Source organism: Amphiura filiformis, chromosome 20 (assembly GCF_039555335.1).
Source record: "Amphiura filiformis chromosome 20, Afil_fr2py, whole genome shotgun sequence".
NCBI classification, from domain to species: Eukaryota; Metazoa; Echinodermata; class Ophiuroidea; order Amphilepidida; family Amphiuridae; genus Amphiura; species Amphiura filiformis.
The window spans coordinates 22,563,566-22,585,263 of NC_092647.1; the positions used below are offsets into that span (position 1 = coordinate 22,563,566).

General features: G+C 36.7%; 2 protein-coding genes and 3 non-coding genes across 5 annotated transcripts in view; 1 reads left to right on the forward strand and 4 right to left on the reverse strand.

Moving 5' to 3' along the window:
- Positions 1 to 1,558, forward strand: part of LOC140142734 (monoacylglycerol lipase ABHD2-like) — a 39,390-nt gene extending 37,832 nt beyond the window's left edge. Inside the window, exon 9 of the mRNA XM_072164727.1 lies at positions 706 to 1,558. Within this exon, the coding sequence (XP_072020828.1) occupies positions 706 to 987 (282 nt within the window). The 3' untranslated portion in view covers positions 988 to 1,558. The remainder of the gene's footprint in view (positions 1 to 705) is intronic.
- A 9,762-nt stretch (positions 1,559 to 11,320) lies between these two features.
- On the reverse strand, positions 11,321 to 20,957 carry LOC140142203 (Ig-like V-type domain-containing protein FAM187A). Its single transcript, XM_072164170.1, has 7 exons — positions 20,875 to 20,957; positions 19,131 to 19,277; positions 18,397 to 18,471; positions 16,012 to 16,069; positions 14,434 to 14,648; positions 13,455 to 13,481; positions 11,321 to 11,421 (listed from the first exon to the last, which is right to left on the reverse strand). Exons 1-7 carry the CDS (start codon positions 20,942 to 20,944, stop codon positions 11,321 to 11,323), a joined length of 693 nt encoding a protein of 230 aa, XP_072020271.1. The 5' UTR covers positions 20,945 to 20,957.
- On the reverse strand, positions 19,555 to 19,637 carry Trnal-cag (transfer RNA leucine (anticodon CAG)). The gene has a single exon. It is a non-coding gene; the product is annotated as a tRNA-Leu (tRNA).
- Trnal-cag (transfer RNA leucine (anticodon CAG)) lies at positions 20,353 to 20,435 on the reverse strand. Its single transcript has one exon. It is a non-coding gene; the product is annotated as a tRNA-Leu (tRNA).
- Positions 20,756 to 20,838, reverse strand: Trnal-cag (transfer RNA leucine (anticodon CAG)). The gene has a single exon. It is a non-coding gene; the product is annotated as a tRNA-Leu (tRNA).
- Positions 20,958 to 21,698: the final 741 nt, after the last annotated feature.

Consider the following 21,698-nt stretch of genomic DNA (forward strand, 5'->3'; position numbering starts at 1 on the left):
GCTTAACTTCGCCAGTACTGCTGTTTTCTTCATTTTTGCCAAATTTATCATTTCAAAAATACCGAATGACAATTTGAATGACTTGTCCTTTACTTTTAAGCAATTTATAAACAATTTTAATTTTTTTTACACTTGCGCTGGGATCACTGAATTGGTCTTTAAGTTAATTTTTTTCTTTATTCCTTATAATGCTTCTGCAACTTATGATATCATTTTATCTATTGCTAAAAAATCATCTTCAAGGTGCAGAATTCAACAGGTTTTTCCCAAGATTTTACCAAATTGTTTTCTTCGAAATTTTCACATGTAAAACATCTTTTGATTTTTTTGTAAATACCCGATAGAATTGCACATACGTCTAGTATTCCACTGTTCTCTTTTGACTTTATCATGGGGTATAGCAGTTCTTGGAATCGATAAAATCAAAAAAATCTTAAATCAAATTGATATTTGTTTTTAAATTTAAAAAAATCGCTAACCCTGCAAAGTTGCTATAGCTCTATCATAGATAAATAGTGATAATCCCATAATGAAATTGCCAGACTTAGTAGTACTGAATTTTAGAGGATTATGGTCTCTTGTGGTATTATATAATGCAACTAGATGAAGTGTCCTTCCACATGGTTCCTCTCTTCTTGACCTTTTGTGACCATTCACCATTTTCGTTATGAACTCTCACCTCTGTTTCTCAATTCACGTTTACAGGTACACATTCCTATGCTGATGTTAAATGCAGCAGACGATCTAATCATTCCACCGCATCAGGTGACCACACCAGGGGAGTACGTACAAAATGCTCCAAAGGGTATCTACGCGCTGACCAAACATGGCGGTCATCTAGGATTCTTTGAAGGCGGCATATTGCGGCCTAACACCGTGTCGTGGATGGACAGAGCAGTGACCCAATACTTGGACGGGGTCATTGAGGTCACTCAGCAACAGGATCTCAGGAAGGACATTATTCAAAATGGAGTCATCAGAAATTGATGCATCAACTTTGAAGTAGGCAGAGAATGATGATGTCATCGTGAAAGAGAGTGCTGCAGTGCTTGCATCGTCAAAAGTTGTGAAAGTTAGAACATGAAGTTACCAATTATATGGAGATGAAGTATTATGTCATCGTAAATTGGACATCAAAATTGGTGATGTCATCATCTGTGAAAGGTATGAATCATGTCATAATATATGGGAGTCGAAATTAGTGATGTCATCAATCATGGAAGACGGAATGATGATGTCATCATTCTTGTGAATTATGTCATAACATATGGGAGTCAAAACTGGTGATGTCATCAATCATGGAAGACGGAATGATGATGTCATCATTCTTGTGAAAGCTATGAATCATGTCATCATATGGGCGTCGAAACTGGTGATGTCATCAATTATGAAAGACAGAAATGATGATGTCATCATTGTTGGGATTTAAAGATATAATATCACTGTGTGATAGGAAGTAACAATTATAAACACATCTACTTTTAATGTACATTTTCTCTCAATTCTCAAATCTAATGAACCATTAACAAATTAATTAGATAAATTTATGATTCAATGTCACCTATTGATGCCATTCAACAACTGGTTTCGATCATGTTAAAATATAAAATATAAAATATTATAAATATAACAATTATGCAATATTAGAGATTTTTAAAACCTAACGCCTTTATCATAAACATGCGTTGTAGATTTCTTAATCTAACACAAAATTGAAAAAACATAGTTTAAAGAAAGTCATAGTGTTAGTTAAATTGTGAGGTATACTTGGTCTCTATTAATGTCGTTAGTGTTAAAAATTGACAAAAACAATGCATGCACCAAATAGCCTGCCAAGTTACTTCCAAAATTTAAAAATATATATGGTACGTATAAAAATTTTCCCCACAAACTTCCACCTATAATTGTTGTCAACTATTATCAAATAACTCTTTGGTTCTTACTAGGAACCTGTTGTTCTTGTCAAGAAAATATTGACAAAGAGAATGCATACACCAAATAGCCTACCGAGTTACTTCCAAAATTTAAAAATATATATGTACGTATAAAAATTTTCCCCACAAACTTCCACCTATGATTATTGTCAAGTAATATCAAATAACTCTTTGGTTCGTACTAGGGACCTGTTGCTCTTGTCAAGAAAATATGTGATTAATCTTGTGCATGTGCAATATTTGACCGCTGCTGTGGAACTGTAATGGGTTATTCCAATTGAAATCCATACGCCCCCTGAAAGATATGACCCTTTCTTCCCAGATACAGGGGGTGTGAATTTCAAATGGAGTTTACCTGAATGGGTGACTCCATTTGAAATTGCTATACCCTGTGTGGGAGATTAAGGTCAGGTGTTCCATAGGGTGGTGTATGGATTTTAATTGTAATAGCCCAATGTTTACATTATTCGGGTATTGAATGAATTACTAGGACGGGTGTTTCAGGTCGCAAAATTCACATAAATTAGTAGAGGTCACAATCTGTTGGAAATCAAGTAGTACATTGTTTTTTCTTGACTTTGGAACCAAATAATATAATAGTGAATATTCTCAGTCATCCAGTCATTAGAATCACAAGATTTTGAATTAAATCAAATACTGGAACTTACATTTTTTTGTAACTTGCTAAGTTGGGTCTGAAACCATCAGACTTTATCAGGCAAATGACCCGCTGGGCTGGTCATGTGACACTTTGAGACGGCTAGGGATCGTCTTGATGGCCCGGTCTCATGCGTGAGTACCAAATAATATCATACCAGACTAGGCCTCAATGTAATTGTTCATATGTCACAAAATTGTACCCCATAGTTGGGGTAAGGGAGCAATGGAGTTAAAAATTGGAATTCAGTCAGTGTGTTAAGTGGTGCTTAATCTGCTAGAAAGTTGTATTGCAATTTTTGCACCTCACTTTTGAAAGCTGTGTTGTAACAGAAAATTTGGGTTGCAAATTGCAATGCGATGCACCTTATAATGCTGAATCTACAACCAAGGAAAATAATGTTGGCATATTTTCAATGTGTTAACATCATTTGCCTACCCGCTTCCCCAATACAATGTTGAGCAAAGCCATGTCTACAGCCGGCCTGCAAGACCCACTGAACATTGACCATGGGGAGGGGGGAGTGCCTGCTTCAAATACATGGCAAATTTGTGTAACTTGGATGCAGGGCTGCGACATGGTACTCATTTGAAAAAATACATTTAAGCAAATGTGCCAACTATTTGTCCTTGATTGTAGCTTCAAGCTTGTTGGTGAATTTATTGCTTAAAACCCCATGAGAACTACCTGCCGATTGGCCAAAAAGAAGTTTCCATTATCAACTGGACAAATCAGCAACATTGTTAGTAATTTCACCACACAAAAAATCATATAATTGGCCAATCAGGGGCAATGTTAAATCGGCAGGTAGTGCTCAAGGGGTTAATTGGCAATATTCAAATGAGGTAGACATTAAAAATGTATACACTTGTGAATCAAGTGTTATTCATTCAATGTCTGAATATAACCAATAGTATTTATTTTTTATATTCATGGAATTATGAATATTATTTACTAGAGTGTTATATAGGATATAGTAACTTATCCTTATTTATATATGAAATCTTTGTATAGGCAAGAGATAATATCATACAGATTGGCCTAATGGTGCACATAAGCTCCTTTGATATACGGTAAATGCCACATACAAAAAGAGCGCCCTCTCTGAAAATACCAACAAGAATTACGGGTCTGTTTTCTTATTTGCTGGTGAGATTTTTACAGGAGGGCACTTTTAGTTTGTGCCTATAATTCCATTTATGTTAAGGGAGCCCATCAGCGCTATTAGGTGAATCTTTATGGTATGTGATGTGATCAAGCAAAATGATCGGGATGTTGGGAATACTGATTTTGAGATATAGCCAATAATAGTATTCAACTTCGTTTGTATTTAAATGTTCTGATCAACACTAAAATGGCTATATCTCTGGAATCGTATGTCTAATTATGATGGGTTTCACCAAAATAAAACTCCTAAGAACAGTGCTGCCAACAAGGGGGAAAACATACATTAATGGGCCCATAAAAGCAAAGAAAAGACACCTCAGGGGGGCCGTAAAAAAGGGGGCTTGTGCGTTCATTTTTTGGCTCTCAGCGGCGGCACTGTCTGAGAATGGCTCATGTAATTAAATTGAAAACTGAATTTGGATTTTAATCGACATCAGACTCATTTTGCTTGATCGCATCAAATTATGAGAACTGTTCTCACCAAATGGGAGGAAAATTGCAAATCTCTTTGAGTTAAAGCAAGATTCATGATTTTTGGATCGGGATCAAGCTTTAAAATGACATGCCATGATTGGTCCCTTACTTGGTGTTCAAAAGTCAGTATTTACAGAAGAATGCTTTTGTTTTCTGGCATGTTCATTTGAACCATATCTCGTTTTCATCCCTGGCAATTTTCTGTACATTTTGTGAGAACAGGTTTCGTATATGTTTCAAGATGAGGTGTGCTGCAGGTGGATCCATTTGATAATTTTTATCACAATTAAAGGGGAAACCCCGCCAGAGCAGTTCCTCTTGGGTGGACCAAACCTGCCTGGTTATCAAATTAATCAGTGACAAGGTTATCGCTGAATTTCACAGCTGCTAATTGATGTTTTAATGTTATTGCATCAATTAGCACCTGTCAAATTCAGAGATAACCTTGTTACTGATTAATTTGATAACCAAGCAGGATTGGTTCACCCCAGAAGATCTGCTCTGGCGGGGCTACATCTTTAAGTAGAATGATTGAGATAACTATTATTAAATGAGCTTGTACTGTTAGTACTTGTACTACCTGATCATTTTATGATTTACTTTTATGAATATGCAATTATGCTAATCAGGTGATGCCGTAACCTTTGAACCAATATACCAGGGTCCATTCATATTATGTGAATTCCATATTGTCCCGATGTTTGCATATATTTAAAGTTCTAATTTAAAATTTATTTACAAAAGTAGTGTTTTTTTAAGTTATTCATATATAATATGTAAATAACTTATGTTGCAATTTTTAATTTTGATACATTTTGTGTATTTCGTGGAACATTCCCCTTTTCCTGTTCAAGTATTTAGACCCAAAATCAATTGTACGAACATCAAATTTGGAATTTTGACAAGGAATATGTGGACCATTTCAAAATTTGACTTGTAAATGTTGAGGCTATCTGATCCAGACATCGCAACATCGCGCTATGCTGCGATGCTATTTTAAACCCCAGCATCGCACAATGAAACTTAAATGTACTGCAGCGATATAGTGGCTGCGATGTGGAATCTGCATCAGGCTTTAAGGTCATTCTGCCAACCTTTGTTTTTCCAGCAGCCAATCACAAGCATGTATGGCCGCAATATGGCAAGAGAGAGCTAAAAAAGTTGAACAAAATTAAACTCTCATCTCTGAAAATTTCACCGCCGAGCTCCTAAAAACCTAGCTCATATCGCAGTCACGCGATGTCGCGGCCGTGATGTTGAGTCTGAATCGGACTTTACACACAGGGCAATTTTAAGTTAGTACTCTTTGGGTATAATCACTATGGTGGATTTGCAATAGCATTACACACTGGGCAATTTTGAGTTGGTACTCTTTCGGTATAATCTCTTTAGAAACCTCTCTACTACTACTACACTACAGTTTTGATAATATGAATATAACTACAGATTGCATTTTGTATTGTATATATATATATATGTAATTGAAAAATATATAAAACAGAGAAAATAAATTGCTTGATACTATTTATTGTACAAATTGGGCTATTCCAGTTTAATAGCATGCAATCCACATATCCCCTATGGGGGACATGACCTTAATCTTCAGGAAAGGTACCGTATTCATTCCATTAACAGCTGGCCAGGGTGCTCAGCAAAGTCATTTTGGGTGGGTGCTTATTTTTTATATTGTTTACATAATTCCATATGTAAAAAATGGCCCAGAATATGGAGTGTATAATGGTTCTGTGTTTGATACAAGTGTAGTTGCATGGATCCTGCACATAATGATAGAGGATCATGTGTTGTAAAGTCGCTGGGTGGGCGCTTATATATAGGGGCATGGGCAGTTAACGCGGCTGTGTACTCAAGACGTTGTTTCTTTTGCAAAATTGAGCTTTTTTTATATTTGTTACTTTGTTATGTTTTTTATAAATACAAGGAAAGAAAATCCAGATTTATAAACTCCAACTGCGCTATTTTATGGATTTTATTTCACTATTTCATTCGTGTTTGCAATTTTAAAAGAGAGAAAATCTTTGTTGTATCAGCAGAGTGACACACGCGCAACAACGCATCGCGCTGCGTATCGCGCAATTTGTTAACGCACAGATACGCTACTGCACGTCCGACGCTTATCTGCATGCGTGGCGCATCCTTTGGAAACACTAATTTCAAGTGGTCAAATGGCTCCGTTTTAGCTGATAAAATGTGGGTTTTTCAAGTTCTTTTCCTCGATTTGAATATCAAGTTATGAATGGATTTCGCTCAAACTTCTCAACGGGCTGTGGATTTACCCGATGTTCACATAATATAAGGTAGAAAAGCGAAAACTGCCGCATTCTCCTGTGAGATTCGATGAAAGGGCAAAATGTGACCACTTTAAACTTTAACGGCCATTATTTCAATGTTCATTTTCTCGGTAAAATGACGATTTAGGTACTACGATAACTCAATAAATACAGCATCTATAGGTAAGCAAATATGATCATCGTAAAAAGCATGATCGACTCAAGAAACAGTTTTCTCATTTTTTATATTTTGGTCTATTTCCGATTTTAGGCATCATTTTGTGCAAATAGGCGTTTGTGAATTTTAAAAGTTCAATTTGATGCCTTATATGGTCAATATCTCAAAAACTAAGGCCAATATCAAAAAATAAAAAAACGTTTTTGGAATGGAGCCTCAAGATTGAGCTAAAAACAAAATAAAATATTTTGGAAAGAGTGTTTTTTGTTATGATGTACCTCACAAATATTGCCAAAAACTCACTTTTTGTGATTTTCTTCATAATTGTTGTTTTTACCCCAAATCTGTATTTATATTAAGATTTATTGATGTCTTGCCTTTATAAAAATGTATACTTTTATATGTCTTGTGAATAATTACAAAGTTATTGCACTTTTACTACATGCATGTCTGAGAGTACACAGCCACCTTAATGGAACGAGTACGGTAATCATTTCTAGCGCCGCACGTCTAGCAGCACAAAGTTTTCACTAGCGGTGTGTTTGGGCTATTCCAGTTTAAATCCATCCACCCCTATGGAAAACATGACCTTAATCTTCCACAGAGGGAGTATGAATTTCAAATGGGGTACCTGAATGGGTGATTCCATTTGAAATCCATACTCCCTGTATGGGAGATTAAGGTCATGTCTTCCATAGAGGGTGGATGGATTTCAACTGGTATAGCCCACTGTTCAGCTTTGTTTGTAGATCAAACCCATTATTGATAAATTCATGTAGACTCTTGTGTCTATGCAATACGTACAAGTGTGTGTGACAAATCGGCAGTGGCATAGCCAGGATTTTCTGGGGGACTGGGGGGGGGGGGGCAGGTTTTTGACAAAAATGGGCAAAAATGTCCTAAAAATGTAAATTATCATGGCATCCAGCATCCAGGGGAGGGAACAAGAGGGGAGGGCAAGGTGTCCTACAGGGAAGGCAGCTGCTCCCCTGGCTAAACCACTGCAAATTAGCGTATTGTAAATATTATGTTCAGTAAATTGTAATTTAAAAATGTAAATAATGAGCTGAGAGGGAGTGAAACTTGTGTAACTTTTGAGCTGTGCTTCATCTTGACAAAGTATGTTATACAATTAGTAACTGAAACTATCTGAAGTATTCTAACATTTGGTGTTTGAGTATGTAGTGAGAGGTTCTCCTTAGGGAGTCCATGGATGGGCCAGATCCAGCCCGCTGACCAATTGTGGTAGGCCCCTCAACAGTTTTGAAATATACAGTAAGCATATCAAAACAAGGTTTTTGTGGCCGTCAAACAGAGATTGATTTTTTTACGCTTATATGCCCACAATCAAGTATTTGAACATCCACCAGAAATGGGTTGTAATGTCTGCAGTGCTTGTTCCATTGAACCTGACAAAAACAATGGATTTCTCAACTCCCTTATTGTTTTTTTTACTACCTTGGCAAACAAGCAACATTGACATGTAAAGCTTAGACTAATTTTGTATTGGCTTACATGAATGATAGGCCCACTTCACTTTTTGATGTTGCTCTGGAGTCATTATTTTTTCTATCTTCACACTTGTAAAAATTTCTGGTTTTTTTATTCGGCTCCCAAAAGACTAACAATTGGTTCTCTTGAATCCTACCGAAATGGAACTGAGTGCTTCCCTAAGTTTGAAACAAAATCATGCATCATATAATCAAATTTGTATAAATGCTGCATATTTTTGAAAGGCTTATTGGCAATGTAAAATCCATGCACCCCTATGGAAGACATGACCTTCATCTCCCACACAGGAGGTGTAGATATCAAATGGAGTCGCCCATTCAGGTTACCTCATTTGAAATTCACACCCCCTGTGTGAAAGATCAAAGGTCATATCTTCCATAGGGGGTATGTGTATGATTTCAACTGAAATAGCCGATTTGCATTGTCGTCAATATAATAGTAGGAGTAATTGTACATTAGAAATGTTTTAACATTATGAAGTTTGCCATTTTTTTAAAATAATAATTTATGTTATATAATATTTTATAGTTTATGAAAAATGTGTCTTTTTATATGCTACAGTTTATGTTGTATTGGTTTATGAGTGTATAGGGGTTTTTCTTTGAAGGAGGTGATTCTGGATTTGAACATGTTGTCAATTGAATTCGTACTTGGAAGCGTTTACATTATTGAAGCATGGACACTTAAAAATTCAAACTAGCATTCTTTATGGTAAACTGAAGTTAGTCCTGTGATGGACTATTTGTGACAAATTTGAGACAATTTTCGCAAGGACTTTATTTTTATGAGTTTTCGCAGGTTAGGTCATTAACTACACAAATATGAACAGTGGCGTAACTAGACATTTTCATTGGGGGGGAGGGCAAGCGGGGGCAAACAATAATAATAATAATAAACATAATAAATGGGCATATTTTGGCATATTGAAGCTAAACTGGTGACATATGGTAAAAAAAGTGGAATAAATCTTGTGAAGCGTTCAAAATTTGTGTTTTTAAGGTTAAAATGACCAGATATGAGGTTAATTAATAACTTCATGAAGTAGGCCTACTTTAACTTTTTCATTTGGGGGGGGCAAACAGGGGCAAGGGTTCAAAATGGAGGGGGGCCCCCCGCCCCCCGCTGGTTACGCCACTGAATATGAACTTCAACACTATAAGGATTGACATTATTTCAAAACTAAAATCATAATAATAATTGGGTAAGAGAAATGTAGTTTACTTCATTGTAGATTCAGGGAGCAGTTATACCTGCTAACTGATATAACTTCTATAGGGGACATATTAAAAAGAGAAAAAATAGTAAATGTATTAATTCTTATAGCCCTGTATAACTCTGTTCGCCCCTTTTGTCTAGTCCAATATGTGCAATATGAGGTTGTATTTCAAGTATGATACTAATGACTTGAAGGGGCAAGAACAACATAGATAATATAATCTGCAAAGTCAATTGCCAAAGCTGTATATTGGATGTACTTGATAAATGAAATTATACCAAAACTTTTGGACTTAAAGGAGTATTTTGTGATCCTTGCATCTTCCTTTTTTGACATTTTTCAATAGATATCTACGAAAAATGCTTATTCCCAAATTTGAAGTTGATTCAGATTTTTGCAAGTTATGCATGATTATTTATATTACACTGCTCCATAGGCCACTGTATTGAATTACGTTCTGGTATAGATGAGTTGACTTCTGACGTCAATGCCTGGCAGTATGCGCACACATCATCACAATTTCCATTGTTTTTTGCCTGGCAGTATTTGCGTGCATTATATTTTGTTCAGGGCTTGTGTTTTTAAAACTACCGCCTCAATTGAACAGTTTAGTGGTTGCATGGGGTTCACTCAAGTATATCGATATACCAGTCCCTTGCCTTTGTTGATAAACATTGTGGTCAACTCATCTATACCAGAATTTAATTCAAATTTGGCGATATTTATGCTACATGAATTAATATATTTTGTACATCATTATGTAGCCAGTGCTTTCAAGTGGTATAAAAATCTCAACTTTTTTTGAGAAAAGCGGGTGGGGGGATGTGGATCACAAAATGCCCCTTTAACAAAGTTTGCCATTGATAGAGGGAAGAATTGTGTAGCTCTGGATTGATGTGGCCATGTGTCCATCAAGCAAGCTGTTTATGGGTGTAGTGTACATTGGAGATAACAAGTACAAAGTGCTACATTCACAAATCTATGTAAATCTGCATTATTCCAGCTGAAATCCAATCTATACACCCCCTATGGAAGATGTGACCTTACTCCACACAGGGGGTGAAGATTTCAAATGGAGTCACCCATTTAGGAAACCCCATTTACACTCATTGTGTGCGAGATTAAGGTCATGTCTTCCATAGGGGTGTATGGATGTCAACTGGAATAGCTTATTGCCACTTTTAGTAATGAATAATAAACTAATTCTGAATACAACACTGAGAATAAACTAGCTTTTATGAAACCAAATTCAGAATGTGAAGAACTCATTTATTTGCAAGTAGATTTTTAAGATAGTGTTTAAAAAATTCATAATTTACTTTTTTTCAGCTGATTGATACTGAACTGTCCATGACTACAGGGTGTATCAAAATGATTGGTACCCATCAGGTTTTGATTGACAAGCCTGCTTCTTTAATAATGCAACATTGGATCCTCTTAAAATGCCCAGGATTTATAGTTTTATGACCTTTTATAACATTCATCTATAAATAACGTAACTCCTATGTTGAATTTTTACGTGGTAGTCTTGTCCATAATCACTGGAAACTGATGGGGTACCAATCATTTTGATACAGCCTATATATAAGTAATAAGGGTACAAAATTTAAGGGCAGAAAACCCTTAAGATCGTATGTCTGTGGACTGTGGCTTTTGGTATGAATGTTAGCTGAATGTTGTTTCTGAGAATCATTTATTGCGGCCAGCCACCACAGATAGGCTCATTTTAGTCAAAGGAGCTATTCAGTAAATAATCAACATCTCCAAGAAGACCCCGGATTTTGGAAATCTTGTGATCCAGATATTATCCACCTTACGAGGCAATGCAAATTTGTTGTCCAAAATTCAGTGTAGAATCAATCCATCTTATTTAGGATGTTTCTTCTCATGTGTCTATTTGACTCTGCCTCTGTTGCGGAAAACTCCGAAACCAATCATGACGACGATAATTCCGGTAAACAAAAATCCTGAGTATAACAGCTGTCCTTTCAATTCTGAAATGAAGGTCAATAATGTTTGAAATTATTTGCAAACAAACAAACAAACAAACATGTAGGTGTCAGATTTCACATAAGCCATATCCATTTGAAATCCACATCCCCAACTGAGGAAGACTTTGAAATTCCAACTAATTTCAACCTTTATGCAGCAGAACTTGGTGTATGATTATCATTGTAAGAATGCAATTTACAAATGCATCACCACCCTTCGAGTTGTTATCCCAAAAAGTTTTGTTACTCGGAAATTTATTGTACTTTGTAGATTGCAGGCAGATTCAACCATTTTCAGAGTGGAAAAGGTATACAAGATTTTGAAATTCCAGGCAAAATTCTGTCATTTGAGGGCAAATTATGTAAAATTTAACTGGATTTTTATAAATTTCAACAATTTTCAACTTGAATTTAATGTAAAACTAGCAAAACATTCTAGCGTGAGTAAACATAAGGTGCAACTGCAATTGAGATGGCAGTTAATTTGTACACAGGGTGGTGGATTTTAAATGGAATAGCCCATATAACATGATGAACTCCCAACTACGAGGGGGTATCCAAAAGTTTTTGACATCACCCAGAAGTGAAAGAGCTATACCGATGAAAATTTGTCAGTGTAATCACTGGTCCTTATGTACATTAGGGTCCAAAAATGGTCTCATAAGTATGTTTACTTTCTTCACAGGTGGCGCTAGATGGGAAGTAGGCGCATAACCTTATCATGATAAGATCCTCCACTTTCTTGAGTTTTTTCACTGTTGGCGCATCATCCATAAATGATGGACGTCCACTTCTTGGCTCATCTGTGAGGGACATGTGGCCAGTTTGGAAATTCCTTTTTCAAAAAGCAATAGTGCCATATGATGGGCAATCATCACCGTAGATTGCTTTCATTTCATCATAGATTTTCTGAGCATTGTAGGCATAACCCTTCAAATGCAGGAACTTAATCACGCTGCGTGCCTCAATTTTCACCATCTTGCAGGTTATGCGCCTACTGCACATCTAGTGCCACCTGTAAAAAAAGTAAACATACTTATGAGACCATTTTTGGACCATAATGTACATAAGGACCAGTGATTACACTGACAAAATTTCATCGGTATAGCTCTTTCACTTCTTAGTGATGTCAAAAACTTTTGGATACCCCCTCGTATATTAATTTGGTGGATTTCAATTTTGCTGAAGATTTGGTGTAATTATACATGTACTATTCCAGTTAACATGTTAAAATCCATACACCGGCTTCAGAGGGCTTCACCTTAATCACAGGGGGTGTAGATAACAAATGGAGTCGCCCCATACAAGTAACCCCATTTGCATTCACACCCCTGTGTGGGAGATTAAGGTCATGTCTTCCACAGGGGGTGTATGGAATTCAACTGGAATAGTCGTATAATGAAATCTAAATATTGGCAGTTACTTCGGTATCACATTTTGGTTGAATAATGATTATCACAAGTAAGAGCTAGTTTACGATCCTATACTGCGCCAAGAAAGTATCCTTACACATGGAAAAATAATCATTTCTAAACTGAACCATTTTTTTAATACATGCACTATCTGATCTGGCACATTTTGACACCCCATTGAATCCAATGTGACTTCAAGAAGCAAAGTTACGGGCATTTGATTAGTGACACAGGTCCAGCTTTAAAGTGAAATAAAAGAGCTGACAAATAAAATGCAAGTTAAGAAAAGTACAGAGAAGTAAAAACTGAAATAAATACTGCTTTAAATAAAGTTTCATTGAAGAAATTGTACAGGCGCTTGTTGGAATCTTTTTGCGCCTTGTATAGGCCAATTTGTCACTTTTAAAACTGGACATTTGTCTATTCAATTGCTTGTAACTTTACTTTTGGATGTTACATTGGATTCAATGTGGTGTCATAATGTGCAGGATTAGATAGTGCATCTATTACAAAAACAAAGTTACCCCAATATTGTTCAGTTTTGAAATTGTGATCATTTTTCCAAGTGTAAGGATACTTTCTTGGCGCAGTATAGTTTGAATTGGATCTGGGATTTGAACCTACCTTCATCCACCGTCAATGGATCGACAACTGTAAAATAAGAAAACAGAAATGTGTTTCAAAGAAATTGTAGAGAATTATGCATCAATTTTACCAAATTCATTTATCTGATTTACAAGGTAGTTAAAAGGGCATTTCGTGATCCACAGCATCATGGCCCGGTATCGAAGCACGGTGGCCCAATGGTTAGGGTGCGAGCTTCATGATCGGAAGGTTGCGGGTTCGAGCCCCACCACGGCCAGTGTGTTGGTCTTTGAGCAAGATAGCTTAACTCCCAATTGCTTCACTCCACCCAGGTGTAAAATGGGGAGCTGCTGGGGGTAATCACAATCTAAGTAGCTGAGAGTACCTGCGCATCAGTTGCAGACTTGGTGAAGCGGAAATGATTCTGATATATCCTAATGGCAGCGGAATAATTGTTGAAGTGTGCTGATAATTAGGCCATGCCTAGCTGAAGCGCACGTTAAATCAAACAACATTTATTTATTTATTTATTTATCATCTACTCACTTTTCTCAAAATAGTTGAGATTTTTATACCACTGGAAACCTCTGGCTACAAAATGCTTATGTACAAAAAATATTCTTGCAGATTAATTCGTTTAGCAAAGATACCGTGAATTTTGAATTACGTTGTAACGTTCTAGCTACAAAATGCTTATGTAATGGAAAACTGTTGGAATGAAATTTCGCATGTATCTTCCCAGGAAAAACCCCACTTTTTCCAACACATTCTTTATACACCAATCCGACTAGGCCATTCCTGCGGTGTCCCCGACGTAAAACTGCGGTGTCCCAAGGTCGGGGGTTCAATCAATTACTTGTTAGTGTGCTATACAGAATTGTACACAACAGTAATTTTCAATACACGACCATGAATTGATTGAACAAATTAAATCTCCCGCACTGGTACAATTGTGGTTCCGTCAATAGAGGGCCAAATACAGTAAACGCTTCTCGGATTGGTGTATTGCGTTACTAACTTATGACTTTAGTTTTCGATAAGCTCCGATCTTCTTGCCAACAGCTATATATTCCAGCATCTGAGTCGGTTAAATTATGTATGTGTAGCACGTCCATGGCATCTATATACACACGGTTGTTGTTGTTGATGAATTGGTTCTGATTCTGGTGTAAATCTAAGAGGCGAATTGAAGAGGTCCCATTCTGCCATCGTACTGCTTTGTCAAATTCTAGACTGTATATCAAAGAAGCAATTTAGAATTTAATTCCGGAATTTAATTACAAAGCAAAGGTTATATAATTATAAATTACTAATAATCAACTAATAAATAAATGAATCAAACAATCTGAATCTGACAATCAATCGACCAATCAATCAATCGTTCAACCAATCATTCAATCAATCACGTTTTACTTTTGCACCAAGTCAATTAAGGGTACTACACCCCTGGCCAATTTTGTGCCTATTTTTGCATTTTCTCAAAAATTATAGCGCATTGGTGACAATTCTCGCTATTCGCAATAAGGGCGCCGCCAGCGGTTTGCGATGTAATCGTGATGTATCATGGGAAAAGGTCGACATCCAAGTCCGCGAAATACGAATATTACCATGCTATTACATAGGAACACGTGACAATATTTTTTTTAGTTTGTCAAAATAAAGGTGTTACACACGAATCGATACTCAATAATACTTAATAATGTGATTTGAAATGTGCACAATTAATTTTTCTCTATCGATTTGCGTGTAATACCGTTATATTGACAAACTAAAAATATTGTCACGTGTTCCTATGTAATAGCATGGTAATATTCGTATTTCGCGGACTTGATGTCGACCTTTTCCCATGATACATCACGATTACATCGCAAAATGGCATGCCCTTATTGCGAATAGGGAATTAAAGGACTAGGGCAAGGACTACAACTATTGCTCTGAAAATTCAGCAACTCAAGGCAAGTAGTTATTGATTTATTGATCAAATACTGGTTTTCGACTTTTTTGACTGCAACTCCACAACTGCTGTCTGTGCCGAAATAAAATTTCCAGTGCAGTAGTTGTAGTCCTTGCCCCTATAATATACATATCTTAATTGTCACCAAGGCGCTATAATTTTTGAGAAAAATGCAAAAACAGGCACAAAATTGGACAGGGGTGTAGTACCCCAGAGATGACGATCTGCTGGCCGTGATGTCAAAGAGGATGAGCCTTCGGTTAGCAGATTTCAATTTAACGGAGCACCTGTTGATGGTAAGTTTACACTAACAGCATGCATGCCTGAAAGAACTGTATCGTCAGAAATTTAATTTTTAATTTTTTTTGGGTATTTTAACGCCACAACTAAACATAACTAAATAACCTGTGTGGTTGAGGAATAAATCAGTTATCAAATATTTTTTGAATTTTCACAATTGACCACACCGTTCTTGAAATATAAGAATTTGAAAATTCCATCAAATTAAAATCGCGTCATATCGCTTGTGAGCTAAACCCCGTGTGCTATACTAGCGTAAACTTACCAGCATTTGGTGCACATTTAAGGATGAACGTGTAAAACTTGTAAAAAAAGTAATGTCGTGCTCATTAATAAACTTACGTTGGGCAACCAAGGGCCAAGTCGCTTCCCCTTTCTGCGTAGACGGCTTTCCGAGACACTACATGATGAGATATGTGTAAGCAAATTAGTTCAGGACCGTTCAATAATTATGTACGTCAGAGGGAGTGTGAGTTTTGACCAAAATATCGACAAAAACGCAGAGTTCCACCGTCACGTTTGCTTAAAATGTTCGGATTCCCCTTGTTCCCCCCTTTTTTTTAACTTTTAAACATTCCCTTCAGGCCTCATGGCTAAGTAAAAATTATCCCCCTCAAGGCCAGCTCAAGACCCCTCAAAACCTCGCATTCCCCATTTAACGACCCCTTAGCAGAATACATCATCATCATAATAGGGCCAGAGCCAAAATTCCCGTTTGTAGCGGGACGGAATTTTGATAGACCTTTTAAATTGTAGCTCTGTGACTGTTTATTTTATGGATTCTTCATGTTCTTAATATGTGACCGTACACCACGAATGAGCCGTAAATGTCCTCAATTGTATTCTGAGTTACAGTGTAAAATGGGCATGAAGGTCGTATTCATAGGTATTTCAATTTGGTGCTACGTGTACCTCATTTAATGAGATACATTTAGCACCAAATTAAAATACCTATGAATATGACCTTCATGCCAATTTTACACTGTAACTCACAATACAATTGAGGACATTTACGGCTCATTCGTGGTGTACGGTCACATATAAACAAGTAAGTTACAGACTGCATTCACACGCAAGAAAAATAGTCCAAAGAATCAACATGTTGCCACGGTAACACAAATTCATCGATGTGGCGGGACGGAATGATAAACTTCATGTATTTGTGAACACAGTACATTTGTTGAATTTTTATCAAAAGTACTGGGATAAAACATTTGTTTCTAACATTGGTATTAACTTCAACTATCCTTCTTTTGTTATGGAAGGAATTATAAAATTCACCCCCCTCTTTATAGTACGCTCATTAATTTAAAAAAATCATGTCATTGTGGCGGGACGGAATGTGGCGGGACGGAATTTTGTCCACCATGTCAAAATCAAGAAAAAAAGCAATTGATTCACTTTAAAACTGACAAAATTGTCTTTTCTTTCACGTCCAATGAAAAATTATTGCAAAATATAAACTGAGAAAGAAAATTTTCATCCCTTCCTGAACTTAAAAAAATCATCTCAAAATGTGGCAGGACCATGTTTTACACCACAGACCCTGAAAATAGCCTTATTGCTGGCATCCTACCACAAAAGGCCTGAAAAACTTGTTAAAATGGCTCTGAGTCTAGCAAAGTTGATAAATTCAATTTTTGTGTACTCAGGAATGTTTATTACCATAATAGTTGATATTTTGGAAAGTTTTGACTAAAATTATTTTTTTTCGTCCCTTCCGGAACGTAAAAAATCACCTCAAAATGTGGCGGGACGGAATTTTACACATATTTTAATTTATTTCTTTATTTTTGCAAAGTCCCCTGACATTTTTTAGTGCTGAAATTGTCTATACAGAAGACCTTTATAATACCATAAACAAAAAATCCTATCTTTTTTAAATATGTCGTAACATCAAATTTAACAATTCCGTCCCGCCACACCGAGAGGGCGCCACATGTGTATTTAATTACTTGCAGTCCAAAATTGACGGCCAAATTTTACTTTTTTTTGCCGATTCATAATCTTTGGTTAGTAGTCTATTAAACCAGAGGAGAAATTCACTCCTGTGACAATTTCTAAATTTTAGGTTGAGTGATGACCATTTTTGGCTCTGGCCCAATAGGGCCTACTAATTATGGCGTGTCCGTCCGTCCGTCCCTCTGTCCGCGCGCTATCGCGTTCGCGCGGTGCGATATCGCGTACGCGCGGCGCGATATCGCGTGCATCGCGAATCGGAATTTGTCATAAAATTTGTATTATATTGTGATTTTCAAAAAATGAAAATTATTTGATATCAGAAAGACATGCTTCGTATTCAGAATACAATTCGATAGGTCTGAGGTGCTCTCATGTGCCACAAAAATACTGTCGAAACGCAATAAACGCTCATTTTAGATCCCTTAAAGTTGCTTGAGAAGTCCGGCTTCGAATTTGCACATGATTGTGAAGCGAAACTAAACGTCAAGAGTAGCAATAAAATAACATAATCATTTAGCAATGCACATTATGTTCATTTTCCACGAAGCGCGCGAGAATTTGCAATTTTACACTATTTTCATAACCAAAGACCAAATCAGGACGTTTACCGAATGTGTATTGATAAAGTAGGCTAAAAAAGTTTCGCCTCCAGTTCTACTGTAAGAACGATGAATATTTCTTTTTCTTTTCCTCTCTCAGTTGTCAGGGGCAATCAAATGTTATAAAAATGTTAGTTACTGATCTGAATGATAACACAACACTTACCGAAAGGAGGCAAGCTAGGTTTCGCCTTTCCAAAATCAATAAAAAACGTTTTCTTGCCTTCTTTAGCCCCTTTATCTGTAGAAAGTAGAAAATGGAACAATATTATGAGGATTTTGCATTCCAAAATTTGAACTGCAACTAAATGGGCGGTCTCATGCCTGAAATTAAGACTATGCCATAGTCGAGTTTTGATAAATAAAAATATATAATTATTAATGATGATGAACGCATCCTGTCAGATGTAAAAATCTATCAATTGCACACAAATTAATACAAATCAGAGTTTTATGCTTAGGCCTTAATGTAAAAGCCAAAGTATGCAAAATGGGCAAGTGGACTACGGAGAAGTCTAGCCTGAAATAGGCATCAGGCCAAGAAAAAAATGTTTGCTTGCCCTCCAGTGAGATTTTAGGGGTGGGTGGGTCGGTCGGTCGGAATTTTTTTTTTTAAATAATCGACTCACTACTGGATAGGCCTGTAGGCAATGAACATTGGTGATGTGAAAAGATACATCAATACTTCACTTCAGACCTTCAATACGCAAGATACATTACAGATATCGATGTTTTGGTCAATTTAAGCTTTGAAATGAAATTTAGACACAGAAAAATTAATAAAAAACCATTGAAATTATAAACTAAAACTAGGGCCGACCCTGATTTTGGCCAATTTTGGGTCGGTCGGTGGAGGGCAAGCAAACAATTTTTTGGCCTTATTTGATGCTGCAATATTACCTTCAGGACAAGGTTCTTCGCACGATGCCACCATTTTCTCATCTTTGCGATTGGCAAATATCCTGTGTTGTGAATACGGCACAACAGCTGAACGGCATGGGACTCCTTCCCGAAATTTGTCGGTTAAAACCATTGCGTAACAATATCCTTTATAGAAGATCAAACGAGAATAAAGAAGGGGAATAAATATTATAAAATAACAGCAAGGACCGTAACGACAATTATGAAAGTGAAACGGAACGAAACACAAAACAAGCAAATGAATAACAAGCCAACAAGAAAAGTTAAAAAATATATTTAACAACTATGCAGAAAGTTGAATTGCTAAAAAAGAAGATGTGAAAAAAGTAACTCATCAATCGGGTGAATCAACAACTGTAAATTGCAGAATTTTTATTGAGATTGTCAAAAAGGTAAAAAATCTTGTCAGAAGTGGGATTCGAACCCACGCCTCCAGGGGAGACTACGACCTGAACGTAGCGCCTTAGACCGCTCGGCCATCCTGACTTCCTCTGATATTTCATACGGCAACAACACCTTAACAATTAAGGCCCGAAAATACACAATTTTTCCTCGCTACGCGCGCATATTGCAAGGTTTAAGCCCTTTCCATCCTGATAATGGGCGAAAATAGTGTAAAATACCCATTTTTTGCGCACTACGCGCGCACACCGTCCCAATAAAGCTTTTTGTCTCTATGTATTATATGATGCAATTGTAATTTTTTTCGTCTGTGCCCCAAAAATTTTATTTTGTCCCCTCTGACCAAAAAAGCTGGCTACGCCCCTGCTTAGACTGCTCGGCCATCCTGACTTTCTCTTGATATTTTACACAACAACAACACCTTAACAATCAAATTAGTCAGCAACAAAAAAAGTTACTCGAGTTTAACTCCAGCTTCGAATCTGCGCACGATATAACGTGTTAGCAAGTTCGAAACTAGACTTCAAGAGTAATTATAAAACAACAACATGAAACGCATGGAAACAAAGCACAAAATAATATACAAAAAGCAAGCAACGAATCAACCGGGCGAATCAACAACTATGTTGTATTGCAGAATTTTTATCGAGTTTGTCAAATAGGTAAAAAAGCTATTTCGCTAAAATACGAAGTTGCCGTCGTACTGTTAAAACTGTATTTTGAACGACCCGTTAGCAGAATTATTTATTAGATATGCAGAAAATTGAATCAATTTGCTAAAAAAAAAAATCAAAAACCTTGTCAGAAGTGGGATTCGAACCCACGCCTCCAGTGGAGACTACGACCTGAACGTAGCGCCTTAGACCGCTCGGCCATCCTGACGTTCGCCGATATTTCACACAGAAACAACACCTTAACAATAAAGGACGAACCAGGGAAATTAGTTAGCCACAAGTTCGAAATCAGACTTCAAGAGTAACTAATATAAAACAACACAATCGTTTATCAGCGGTAGGCTATAATGCGAACAGCAAGAAACATGTAGGCCTATAGATTTAATCAAGAAACGCGTGGAAACAAAGCACAAAATAATATGCAGAAAGCAAGCAACGAATCAACCGGGCGAATCAACAACTATACTGCTATAATAAGTTGTGTTGCAAATTTTTTATCGTGTTTGTCAAAAAGGATAAAAAAAAATTTGTCAGGAGTGGGATTCGAACCCACGCCTCCAGGGGAGACTACGACCTGAACGTAGCGCCTTAGACCGCTCGGCCATCCTGACTCCTATCTAATCACGTCTCACTCAATAGTAATGTACCTATTCGTATTCGCTCTCCCGGTGTATTGCAGTGATTGCACGAACTCCAATCGCCCCATTTGGTGTACATGAGTAGTCCGTTTTCATCTTGAATAAATAAATAGCAAAAAACATTCTAAATTTTAAAGCTGTGAGAAAAAACTTCTTAAATATTAGTTAGCCTATTTTAGACTTTTATCAGAGTAAATTATCAATATCTTCATATTTTAACATGAACTTTTTATTTTAAGCTGCGCATCTAGCCAGGAATTGTCTAAATATTTGCACGTATACTTTACTTTTAAATTTCAGTCCTTCAGATTTGAAATAAATTCATTCGATTCAGCCGTGAGTTGCAATAGAAAATGTGGGTAAATTGACGCGAAATATGCAGCAATATCATATATTACATACAAAAATCGTAATAAATAAGAGGCTGCGGTGTGCTATCTTCAGTAGATAGCATATTATTTTAATACGTCTGCAGCGCTGACGTACTTGCGTGTAGCGTTGAGCGGTCGCGGGTAGGGTGTATTATATTGCGGGTTTAGGGGTTGGGTTGGGTTGGGTTGGGTCGGGGTTAGGGTTAGGTGGGCGTGTGTGTGTGATATGATAATATCGAAAAGATACAATTAAAATAAGAATAAAAAATAAATAAATCTAATATTCACTTTTCAAATTTTAATTTTCTGAATAATTGTATCATAATGTGCTATGTGTCTTTTACGTTATACTGCGAAGATATTGAGATGTCCTCTTACATTGTCTTACCTAGTCTTAACTTTTCCAGTGGGGAATCTGGGAAAGGGGATGAGGCAACTCTCAAGGGGGAAATTTGACGAAAA